This window comes from Pyricularia grisea, assembly GCF_004355905.1.
Source record: "Pyricularia grisea strain NI907 chromosome Unknown Pyricularia_grisea_NI907_Scaffold_2, whole genome shotgun sequence".
Lineage (NCBI taxonomy): Eukaryota > Fungi > Ascomycota > Sordariomycetes > Magnaporthales > Pyriculariaceae > Pyricularia > Pyricularia grisea.
Genome location: NW_022156717.1, coordinates 6,831,376 through 6,843,660, shown reverse-complemented (window position 1 = coordinate 6,843,660; position 12,285 = coordinate 6,831,376). Strand labels below are relative to the sequence as shown.

Below are 12,285 nucleotides of genomic sequence, written 5' to 3'. Positions count from 1 at the left end.
TGGACCCAGGCGAACAGAGTTCATAATTTTTCCCAACCTCGCAAAGTGCAATAATGCTCCTAGAGCTTGGTTGACACAACCCCGGCTCCGGGCTCCCCCCATTGATCGCTTTGATGCATGAGGTACCTCCTCCTGTCCCACATACCGAACAAGGGAGCACCCCTGGCCCAGCCAATAGAATCGCGAGAAGGTGGATGCAATTTCCATTTACTCCAAAAAGCCTGCGCCCATCCTCCCCGGCCCGTCTGCAGTAGACAGTAAATCACATTTTTGATTGTATCCAAAGTCCCCGCGACCCGAATTACCCTACCTGCCCCCCTTACTTACCTTACCGTCGAGAGTGGACACCTTTGATTAGCATTTTACACTGAAAGTTGCAAAGCTCCCGAACCCCAAGCAAGCCTGTTCTGTTTACTCTTGGTCTGGTCTGTTCTTGTCGGTTTTGCTTTGTTTCCGTCGCACCACGCAAAGCCAGCCAGCGCAAGCAAAGCCCAAAGCTATCTGGGTAGCCCGCCGGCCAGTCGTTCTCTCGCGTCCCGTCTTCCCAACCCGACCAGAAAAACCAGCATCAAGCCAATTGACCGATTGACTGACTGATTGATTGATTGATGGATTGATTTGGCTGCTCCTCTTCTCTGAAAGTCAACCCAATCCTTATCCTACGTCGATCGCGCCCCGACCACCACCACCTCTCAAGCGATTCCCTGGCAATTCAGCTTCGGGTTCCCAGATCGAAAGCGCACAATTCGAAAAAAGACCAATCGGTCGGTCCATTCCATCGTCGTGTCATCGTCATTCCAGGCACACTCCGCTCCCGTACCAATTACGGTTTTACTTTTATTTCTCTTTTGGTGTTGTGAAACCTTCGGGTCTCTGGCGAGTTTTCCTTGTAAGTTTGCGAATAAAATCCACACAAATCACCAGACGACGTGCCCAGGTTGGCTTGTGTGGCAAAGTCAGTACTTTGTCGGACAAACACAACACTATTTCTGTCACCCATACCCGCCCGCATCCAGAGATACAGGGACACTAGAGCAAAAAGGAGGAGTAAAAAGAAAACAAAGGGCAAGGCATTACAAAACGGGAAAAAGAAAAGAAAAAAAGGGGGGAAAGAATCGTCGCGGAACTGTACGCATGCTGCACTGAAAAGAGGAGGCGCAAGAGAAAGAGAGAGAAGAGAAAGAGAGACCTACACCGCGAGCACCAATGCTCTCATACCGCATCACCATACCTACATCCGCCAACAGAGCTCGTTCTTGCCATTGGCTGCGTTACTAATCTCAACGACATCGCTGACCAAACTACTATGGACTCGTCACAGGATACTCAGCAGCAGCAAAAACATCATAAGCCAACGTCGCAGCAGCCTCGGGCCGATAAAAGCAAAAGTAAAAACAGTAACAACAGCGACAGCAGCCAGCAGCTGCAAAGTCCAACCAGGAGTCATAGCAACTCTGAAGCGGACTCGTCGCGACATATCTCCGCCTCTGCGAAACCATCTACTTCTACCGAAATGCCCCAATACACGTCAAGAGATATGGGGGACCCATCCCAGATTCGGAGGAACAAGCAGAGTATGGCCGATCTCAAGCTGCGCCGATTGACCGAGCTCAACAGCCGACTCAAGGAGGACTTGGAAAGGGAACGAATCCCCGTCAGTCAGGCTTCCAAAAGGTATGAGGAATCAGTTATAACGGGTGCGAATGAAGCACGATCCAACATCTCACGGCGATAGATGGCGCCCGTCTGGAATACATGCCAATCAAAACCGACCATTTACTGATCTGCCATGGAATCTTAGCATAATTGCCTACTGCAACAGCACTAGGGACTACATGGTGCCTTCTGTTTGGGGAGCAGTACCCAAGGGCGAGGATCCTTACGCTCCACAACAGAACGGCGGGTGCTGTATAGTCATGTAAAAGCCATAGACGAGACCCGGACGATACCGACACACAATTCAAGACTTGACATAACTATAGGCCATCTTCAAGGCTCGAGAATGCGGCTCACCTCAAGTGTTGAAGGCATGGCAAGGATTGTTTTACCGAGCTCAGTTCCTTCCTGGGAGGTTTTGTCACAACTCAAATTCGACCACAGCCTTCCCTACTCAATGGAGCTACCTACTACTTGATGGTTGCTTCTACACAAGAGGGGGAGGCTAGGAGGACCACAGGACGATTCGATGATATGGAATACCCAGCACGCGTGATTGTCTTGATAACTTGGGGTCGCCCGCCAACTAATATTTGGTTTATGGCTGCTTGAGATATATGCCACAAGAGAAACGCACCAAGACAAACCTATCTTTGCGAAGCAATGACCACGGTACTTTCTGCTCCTCTGTTATTGATGGCCTTCCCCTCCCCACAAAAAAAAAGGTTATCGTCCGTCAGCCTGCCTCCCGAGACTAGTTACAGCCAGGCTGGACTGCGTTGATGTCAGTCTTGTTTTCAACACTGTAATAAATGTCTTCGTTTGTTTATTCTCTTTTTTCTTTTTCTTTTTTTCTTTTCTTTTTTACTCTTGTTCTGTCATCATCATCACTATACCACTACTTATTACGATCGAACTTCCTATTCGTCTATCGATGAATCTGGACTTATTTACTTGCGTATATTATAAATATTTACCACATTATTCACATTCTCTACCGTGATTCTCATCAGTCCATAACCCATAACACCACTAGCCAAGAAAGTGCCCACCCCATTCTGGTTGCAAGGCTTGTTGTCAGTGGCTCTCATAATGGTTGCGAATACCTCGCAGAGAGAGACAGCAGAACAAAGGGGAGGAGCGAATCAGGCAGGGAGGAGTAAGATCTGCACGAGTCCGTCTGGCGATATTGACCAAAGCTCCATAGGCCGCCCAATATGTTTTGTTCTTTCCTGCGTACCAGGTGCGGACTTCGTGATGATAGTTGGTACCTATTTAGACTTTCTACGCGGGCTTGACCATTAGGTTTGACGGACCAAATCTCTTTGATACACCGAACCCAGCTCAGTTGTTTATGGTATCTATCATCTAAGTTTAAAAAAAAAAAAAAAAAAAAAAAAAAAAAACATGCACGTGTATCTGTAGGGCAGGCGTGGGCAGTCCTATTCCTGTTTTTGATAGCTCAGGAAGGTTATTATCTAGGTAGTTTTAACGCTCGGATTTATGGTAGCTGGGCGTGGGAGGGAAAGGGAGCCCGTTGACGTAAATCATCTTGTCTTTTTTTTTTTTTTTTTTTTTGCTACTAAGGCGTGGCATATGGGATAACTCACTGTACTTAACTTTGTACTGCGGATGCACCCCGACACCGGCCAGTCGTTTTGGAACATTTCTAAGGTTTCGCCAAGCCTGTAGATCGTCCGGTGACTGGCCATTACAGAGTATGATTTCTCTGTTCTAAGTCAAGAGAAACAGAAACATAAACTGTGTTTGCGCCCCTGTCGAACCAAAATCAAAAATCATCTCTCTTCAAATTCCACTCCACTCAGCCTACCTTAGCAACTTCAGTTCTGCGAGAAGTTTCTGGCTGCCTTTTTTGCCTTTTTTTTTTTTTTCTCTTCTTCTCTCTCTCTTGACCCCACATTGTGTCTGGATTTTAGGTAGCCTTGTTCTCTGAGCCCCGAAATACCAAACAACCAAACAAACGTTTATGTCAGCCTACTACTTTGCATGCTTCTCCACCAAATATCAGGGAACATTTCCCTTATTTCGATCTGCCTCCCAGTATGCTTGCCTGTAGCGCTGTGATTTTTGGGAAGGGTAGAGGCCAGCAAGAGGCAGCATCAAAATATTGTGCAAAATAATGACAGCATGTGTAAATGTCGCAAATCGAAGGTTATCTCTCTTCTGTGCAATGTCTTCCTGCTTCTGCGCTGCTTTGATTTGTTCCTCTTCCTTTTTTCAGCTCCGGAAAAAGGAAACCAATGTTCTTTAGGAAAAGGAAGCCCACTGAGAAGATGGTCCACTTTGACGAACTGAATGAACGGGAATGATTGACGCAGGATGAATCCTGCCTCTATTGCAGCTTAGATTGCAGAAGCCAACGACAGAACAGACGATGAGGGGGGCAGAGAAAGATGATGGGTGGGAGCAGGAGATATGTGGGAAGCGCGAAACCCACGAAAGCAAGCATCAAAGCCAAGATACGCAGACAACAGCCCGTCGAGCGGCAGAGAGTGGTTACCTTGCTCAAACAAAGAGAGACTGGCGTGACATTGCATCATCTAATTCTTCTAAATTGACGTTATAAGCTAGATAAAAGACACCGTTTGCTTTCGGAACGCTAGCCCATGCGTCATTTTAAGCGGCTTTGCCGGCCCATCAAATCCATAGGGGTATTATGTTAAAGGTGGTCGTATAGTAATTACTGGCTGGGAGCACTCGTGCGCATGGATGCAGATAGCTGTGGGAAAGCGTGGAAGGGAGTGGGTTTCAGAGCCCCTGTCCCTCCAGTATAACAGGGCCTGGACGATTCGCAAGGCTCCCGGTCAGACGCCAGCATTTAAAAGGCTACTTTTTCAGGAAACGATATGCGATTTAACTCTATCCTCGATTCCCGACTCCTCTGAGATGATGTTTGGGCTTTTCTCATTTCTATAATTAAATGCTTAAGAGATTGTTTCTGCAGTTGGTCCTGATAGGTGGACCCAGGAAGTGCCACGAAGTTGCTGGAATTTTTGAAAGTATTAGAAAAACGTTCTGAGGCGATATACTGGCAGGCAGGCATCCCACATCCCACGCTCAACATTAGGACTGCATGCCAGATTCCCGGTAGCGATAAGACCTGAATTATTGAATTAAATTAAAGACTCCTACCAATTCATGGCTTAAAAGAGATATGCCAAGTTTCTCCGGGCGAATGAAACGGCCGCGCAAAACATTTTCAGGGCTGTAGCATTGGAACAATAAGCAAAGGCTTGCGATCGTTGCCGATATTTCAAAGTCAAGTGTGATGAGCAGAGACCACACAAGCTGCAAAGTCAAAACGAACCTTGCAACTATAAGAAGCCAATATTTGAAAAGTACGAAACTTAATCATGGACCAGTAGTATCTTTATAGCTTTGCGATTTATTGTAAATGATTTTATGAATCATGCCATACTCGAAATACACCCAAAGCAAAACTTTAAACTCCTCGTCCAAACCTAAGCTAGAAAAGGGTGTCGCAACGCCTCTTCTGCCGTCGGCCGCTTTGTTTCGTCCAAGATGAGAAGAGACTCTATGAAGTCGATGAGTTCCGGAGCGATGGGCGGATTCTCGATTCTCTCTAGTTCTTGACGTAGAGAACCTGCATTGATCGGTTTGCCTTGTAGGCTACCGTGGGCCTTATTTAGTTCCATGTCCAAGAGGTTGGCCGCCACGTCAAACTCCTCCTCTATCTCCTCCTGCCCTGTGTAGACATTGAATTGCCCTACGAGACGCTGGATCTTTGCGATGCACCAAGCCTCTGTATGTCCCACGATTATTTTGTCATCTGCTCCGAAAATTGCTCGCCCTAAGAGCCAATGGGCCAGCTAAAACATGTAAATCAAATCCAAATATGGTCGCTTCTAACCTCTAAGGTGCAGCCGTCTCGGATATTAAGAGTAGGAAGATTCGCAACTTACCGTGACCCCAACAGACCATACCTCGGACGCATGAGAAACACCCTGTCCTTTCCAGACTTCAGGGGCACGGCAAGGCAAAGACTGGAGGCGGTGCTTCGTGTATCCCTCGTCCATCACTTTCCCATCCTGATGCGTTAAACATCGTATTTCCATTAATCTTGTTTTGGTAAAAAATAGTAAACTTACTGACTCCAAGATCACAAATTTTGATTAGACCTCCTGACGTGACGGTGCTTGAAAGCAACATGTTGTTGGGATTGATATCTGGTTGGACGACAACATGTTGGCGAAATTCGGTTGCAAAATTTGTACAGGACTGACCTACCTGTGTGCACTTTGCCTAATTGTTTAAAGGTAGCAAGAGCCGATAAAACAGACCGAGCAACGAGTTTGGGAATTAATGCCGCATCGCTGCGGAACTTGTCCGACTTGATGTTCCATAAACAGTGATCCAGCCATCATTTTCGAGTTGCTGCCAGGATCTTCGAACGATCCTATTGCTTCGTACATCTGGCGGATATAAGGACTCGCGGCAATATTGGGAATCTGATAATGCTGATATTCCCGAAAAAGTGAACGTTGTTCGTTGTTCCCCTGATGTTGAGCATGTTTTGAGGATGGCCCTAATGCAGAAATTATATCAACAGCATTGCACTTTTTTTTTAGCTTTTTTTTCTGGGAATATTCAATCTACCATTTCTCATCGAGGGGAATCGGGTTTACAATCCGAGCTTTGAAAACGGTGGACCCTTTTAATGCTTGCTGCAGTTCATACGTTGCTCGTGCACCCTTAAGTATGTTCCCAACGCGAAGCATTATTTATGTCTTTGTGTGCAACGTGCTGGCGAAACTCGGCGCTGACAAAGTGAAGCGAGGTTGCTTCAATCGACAAATCTGCCCGTCGCGTAAGAGACGAGAAGATGATTTTAAATTCCTTAGGCAACAATCACGTGACGATAAACAGTTGACCTCGTCAGCTTCGCCAGCCGATTCGCCGTTTGTGGAAATTGCAGTGAAACTTGGGTCAAACCTTCGTTTGCCAACTGCAGTTTTGGACAACACTGGAGGAAATCATAAAGGATAAGGACGCTGATCAAATTATACAGGTACAAAAGCTCACATGGTAGTTGGGTGGCCCTAAAAACAGTTTCGATGCCAATGTTTTGTCACTTTGGAGGTTTGGATACGAATGATTTGGAATGTGAATTTAAAAGCCCAACCATTCAGAACATCTTTATATATGTGCCCGCCGTTCTGGTTCGCCCAACTTTTGTGGTAAAAATGGCAACCAGTTGGATTCAAGGAGATGGAGCCCCGCTAACGCCTGGTGCCAGCACCATCAATCTTGTGTTCACTAGCCCCAAAAGACAAATGCTGTTCCTATCCTGAACCCTCCCGTCATACCAGCCAATTCAACTGTGCTTCCCCACCCCTTGGGTTTTCTTGTTTAGATTACTCAAAAAAAAAGTACCAGGAACTTTTGGGCTTACACTTCAGAACCCTTGCTTTTTTTTTTTTTTTCCTGGGACATGGCGACACCAGAGACCACCAGCATTGGGCTTAGTTCCTCCAGCCTGAGCCGGAGCACCGCCTCTAACGCCATCGCCGCCACCACTGCGACGCCCCCGCCGTTGCTACTGCCCCGGATTACAATCAAGTTTTGCACACAATGCAAGTGGATGCTCCGAGCCGCCTATGTAGGTACCAGTCTGCTGGTGTTTTTTTTTTTTTTTTTTTTTTTTTTTTTTTTTTTTTTTTTTTTTTTTTTTTTTCTTTTTTCTTTTGTCTTTATTATTACGGTCTCTTTGTATACTAGCCTGTCTTACACCCACCTCGGAATCGTTTACTTTGCCTACACTCACCTAAATAGCGTTCATCTCCCCCCTCCCTAAACATCCCCAACCTGCACCAATGCCAACCATGTCTTTCAACGCGAACAGTACGCACAAGAGCTTTTATCCACCTTCTCGACAGGGCTGGGTGAAGTAGCCTTGCAACCCTCGACTGGGGGTACCTTCATCGTCCAGATTCAGACGGCGGCGGCGACCACCACCGCCACCACCGACGACGACGACGATGAGAACAAACCCTCTGCGCATAGCAGCGGCGGTTTATCCCACACGCTCTGGGACCGCAAGGTTGATGGCGGCTTCCCAGAGACCAAGGAGCTCAAGCGGAGGGTGCGCGACGTGATTGAGCCGGGACGGAACCTGGGCCACGTCGACCGGGACTATAAAAGACCCGAAGGAGCTGCAACCATCACCACCACCCACGCTGCCGAGCATGTCTCAGAGCAAGCTTCTGGTGGGTCGGCTCAGGGAGCTGTAGAAGAAAAGGATCCCGGTAATGCTGCTGGTGGTGGCAGAGGAACTGATGAAGCCGCGGTGGGACAACAAAAGGAAACCTGCGAGGACTGCAATTGAAGCATCAAGGTATAGTCTCGGGTGAGAGCTTCAATTTTTGGTAACAAAGGTGACAAACATGCCTCGCTCTCACGGTTTTCTACATTCCATCAAAGAACGGCCAAGTGCGAATTTCTAGAATCTGTGCAATGACCCAAGACTCATACGAGGCAATTAGAATGAAAGCCGTCATTTTACCAAGTCGCGCTACTCTTCAATATAAGCCATCACCAGATAAATTCAAGACTAGCCAAGGATCCATCAGAGGAACAAGTAAATAGATCCATTAATCTTGGCATATTCATCGGTTATGATGATCGAGGGTTGCAGCGGAAATCATAATCGTCGTCGTTGATCAAAGGGAGGATCGTTATCTATATTCCTGCTCACTGAAGATTCACCCAGGCGCATCCCGACTACCCGTACCCTCCAGACACTGCAGGAACCCTGTGTAGAAAAAGAGGCGATTTGCCCCCTTTTTTGGAAACAAATTCAATCCGTACGACATGTATATTGACTCCGTTTCATCCATCTGCACCTTTAAAATGCGAGAGGATGCGACAGAAAAGTAGCCCAGTACACTTTTCGTATAAGCCACGACAGCAGATGCATGTACTGCGTAGCTCATTAGGGGAAGATCGACGTTGTGAAAGTAGAGTCGGGCGTGAGGCGCCAAGGAAAAGCTGACCAGAACCGGCGACGTAATGCATGGCCCTGTTGCGAGTCTCAAAAAAAAAAACAAGAATGATGTTAAACAGACAAGTTCAGGAAAAGTTGATGACAGATGGCCAAGGTCCCACGGCTGGCCATTGTAGAAGACGGAGAAATTGTATCGTCGAGGTGTGGGTGGCCCCGTGTGAGAGTCGTCGAGCACCAAACTAGCGACCGCGTCCGAACCTAGATGACGAGAAGAAAGTTGCGTGTGAATTTACTGTTCGATTAGGGCTTGGATGAGGTGTTCCTGGATGAAGCATTGGAGCTTCTGCCTCCCAGGCGTTGAACGTACTTTTGTTTCTTCTCAGCTGGCTTAAGAATCTATAGAGAGATAGGCGGCAACTGGTTAGCATTGTCGACACGCATCAAAAAGATGCCCGAGTAGAGGGCCCCCTTTGAACGCTGGCAAAGACATACCTGGAATGAGCACAGCAAACTCTCGTCCACGGACATCATGGCACCCGCGTTGTCGAACTCGCCACAGTAGTTGGGTGCGCTGAACAGAGTTACCAGTTGCCGTTTCGAGAAAAACTCGTATCCGTCCTCGACGACCTGGTGGGCACGGCAGATCAAGTCCATGTCATGCTTCTGAAGGAACCGCGAAACAACGTCGGGACCAAAGGTGAACGAAACACCACGGTCATTCTCGCTCCAGCCAGTAATGTCCTTGTCAGGATCGGACCAAAGTAGGTCACAGAGCAGACCGCAGTCTGGGATCTGTAGGCGAGTACAAGGTCAGTCATGTAAACGAATGGAACCACAGAACAAGCCTTCCCTCCAAAACTCTCAATAGGATGTCCAACGGCAACTCACGTCCGTCGGGCGCATAACACGGCGAATCTGCTCCATGGAGTTCAAGTCCGGACTCAAACCGCCATGCATGGTAAAGATCTTCTCGTCAATGATGGCAGCGATCGGCAGGCAGTTGAAGCAATCGGTAAAGGTCTTCCATAACTTGATGTTATACCGACGCTTGCACTCATCGTAAAAGCCGTAGATACGGTTGATCGAGGCACACTCGTGGTTGCCGCGCAGGATGAAGAAATTTTCCGGGTACTTGATCTTGTACGCGAGCAAAAGGCAGATAGTCTCCAGGGACTGCTTGCCACGATCAACATAGTCACCGAGGAACAGGTAGTTGGCCTCCGGAGGGAAGCCTCCGTACTCAAAAAGTCTCAGCAAATCATAGTACTGTCCGTGTATATCGCCGCAAATCTGAAGTGTGGGATAATCATTATCAGTGTGTGTCCGACCTGCAAGAAGGCAAGGTTGTCATGCATTGATGCCAGGAGCAAAACGGTCCTCCGGGTTGGCTAGAGTCATGTTCTAAACATAGCCCGAGAACCTTGTTCCGATCTTCACATGGCAAAAGCGCCACGAATTACGGAAGTTGAGTAAGTAAACGGACCTTGATAGGAGCTTCGAGTTCAAGCAGGATAGGCTGTGAGATGAAAATCTCTCGGGCCTTGGTGCAGAGGTATCTGATCTCAGCTTCGAGAAGCTGAACTTGCTTTCCGGGGCGGCTGCCTCGGACCTCGAGCAGACGGTCGATAATCGAGTCGAGGTCGACGTCGTGTTGATCCGCCATTTCGATGTTCACGCCGACCACTGAGCTGGCGGGTGGTCGTAGGTTGGGCGAAATTTAAAGTGCCGCTTTTACAGACGGCAGCCTCGGTCGGAGTGATCCGCACGAGTGTGTCAGTATCGGTACTTCTCTCTTCACCAAACACACCCTCTCTGTCAATCGGCCGGCCGCGAGCGATGGTCGAGACTCAAGTCCCTGGGGTGCGCTATGTGATGAAAGGCAAAATGTTAGGATCCTAATAACGATTGAGTTTTTGTCTGGTGAAGTAGCGGTAGAATCGCTGCAGATCGGGGCAAAGACTGCTTGGGAAACAGCCAAGCGGTCTGTATCAGGTTGGACATTGCAAAAAAATATAAGAAAAATTAACCAAAAACTAAGAATAAAAAAGGATAGATAGCAGAAAGTCTGCCACGGAGGGCAGTTGGGGAGATAGGATGGAAAATCGTGGACATTGTTGACAATTCATTTCTTGGAGGGGATTTGTACGCACGCTCACGAAGGCCTCAAGATGCAGAACACCTCCAACGGGCTGCGACGGTAGAAGCTGCTATTTTGTTGATGTTGCCGCAATAAAAAATCGTGAAGATTTATTGTCACCTCTTAGGATGTAAATAATCGATGATGCGCGCTCGGCGGGAAAATCGCTTTGGATTGCGTCGTCGAAAAAAAATCTGGAGCCGGCGAGGCAACAGTACTGGTGTGGGGGAGTCTTTGCAACGTTGTGGTGCAGCGGCTGACGACGGTGGGCTTCTGGAATTGAAGCTGACTTGCGTTGTTTGGGGCCCGGTGGTTACGGGACTTGTCGCGTCAAATTTTTTCCCTTTGTACGGGGTCGGGCTCTGGCGGCAGGTGAAAAGCTCGATTGCAAAATTTCACGCCTTTGTCGTCTTTGAAGATACGCGCGTCGAATACAGGGAGTGATGATTCTCAAGGTCACTACAAGCGCCGGATGTTAAGGATGTGAGTTTTTCTCGTTTTATTTTTTCTGTCTGGGGGGATGGGTTGGCAGGAGGATTGCCGGGTCGCCAGGTGTCGTCGGTTTTTTTTTTTTCTTGGGCTATTTTTTTTTTCTCTCGCGAGGGGTGGGACGCACGGGGTAGCTGAGTCGATGCTGCACTTTGACACAGCGTAAATTATTCCAAGTGTGGAGCTTGGAAGTTTTGACTCTGTAAAGACGAAAAAAATCGTGATTGATGTCGCCGTTGAGCGTGTCGTCAGGTTTGGTGATGTTGGTGTGTGTCGGCAACAACAGGTTCTCGAAGCGACGGGGGGGAAAGCGAGAGGAAGCAAAAGAAAGGCCGGCTAGGCAGTGGTGGTGTTTCGTATCTTGGTGGGAGGGAGGCATGGAACTCTGCAAAGTGGAACCGACCGCCCTCCAACCGGGGGGTACGCCAGCGCCATGATTGGCTTCGATCTTGGCTTGAGCCCCTCCCCATTGCCCCGGCGGGCTCTTCTTTAGGTGTGTATGCTGGCTGTGGTACTTACTGTACAGTAATAACCTGTAGGATGGAACAGGACTGAGCTTTCATGCTAAGTAAGAAGTTGACTTTTTGGCGTACACCGCCATAATACGGAACATGAATGTCATTTTTTTTCTACTTTCACTTCTAACTCTTTTACTTTGTGCAGAATCCCTACCTGAGCTGGAATGTCAGGTGAAAACAAAAAAGTGTACCGTAGGTTCCGCTCCTCGCACTATCAGGTTGCTTGTTTCTTGAATCGGTAGACACCCAGATCAATGCGACACAGCATTAACCCAAGCCAGTCTAGCAACGTATTTCTCATCTGAGCCAACTTCTCTGTGATCGCGTGCCGCGTGTGAGCTCTTGCCCGTCTCTTGCTGCGTGACAACGAAAATCCACTCTATTTCAAGTCGTTGTCTTCCGATTTACCTTGCTATACAGAACAACTCCCCCTACTCCGTACCTTGATAGGGTGTCTTAGGTACCTACCTACTACCTATCTACCTTACCTAGATCTATAT

At 47.9% G+C, this 12,285-nt stretch overlaps 3 protein-coding genes across 3 annotated transcripts; 2 read left to right on the top strand and 1 right to left on the bottom strand.

The window, feature by feature from the left end:
- Positions 1-1,306: 1,306 nt before the first annotated feature.
- On the top strand, positions 1,307-2,633 carry PgNI_04602 (uncharacterized protein; the record flags this gene model as incomplete). Its single annotated transcript, XM_031124646.1, has 2 exons — positions 1,307-1,674; positions 1,802-2,633. The coding sequence occupies 2 exons, from the start codon at positions 1,307-1,309 to the stop codon at positions 1,920-1,922; spliced, it is 489 nt and encodes a 162-aa protein (XP_030984175.1). The 3' UTR covers positions 1,923-2,633.
- Positions 2,634-7,032: 4,399 nt separating this feature from the next.
- PgNI_04600 (uncharacterized protein) lies at positions 7,033-8,023 on the top strand (the record flags this gene model as incomplete). The annotated part of the gene is made up of 2 exons (XM_031124645.1): positions 7,033-7,297; positions 7,541-8,023. The coding sequence occupies exons 1-2, from the start codon at positions 7,130-7,132 to the stop codon at positions 8,021-8,023; spliced, it is 651 nt and encodes a 216-aa protein (XP_030984173.1). The 5' UTR covers positions 7,033-7,129.
- Positions 8,024-8,941: 918 nt separating this feature from the next.
- Positions 8,942-11,567, bottom strand: PgNI_04599 (uncharacterized protein; the record flags this gene model as incomplete). Its single annotated transcript, XM_031124644.1, has 6 exons — positions 11,395-11,567; positions 10,792-11,237; positions 10,125-10,506; positions 9,530-9,931; positions 9,134-9,433; positions 8,942-9,037 (listed from the first exon to the last, which is right to left on the bottom strand). Exons 3-6 carry the CDS (start codon positions 10,302-10,304, stop codon positions 8,942-8,944), a joined length of 978 nt encoding a protein of 325 aa, XP_030984719.1. The 5' UTR covers positions 10,305-10,506; positions 10,792-11,237; positions 11,395-11,567.
- Between the last annotated feature and the right edge of the window lie 718 nt (positions 11,568-12,285).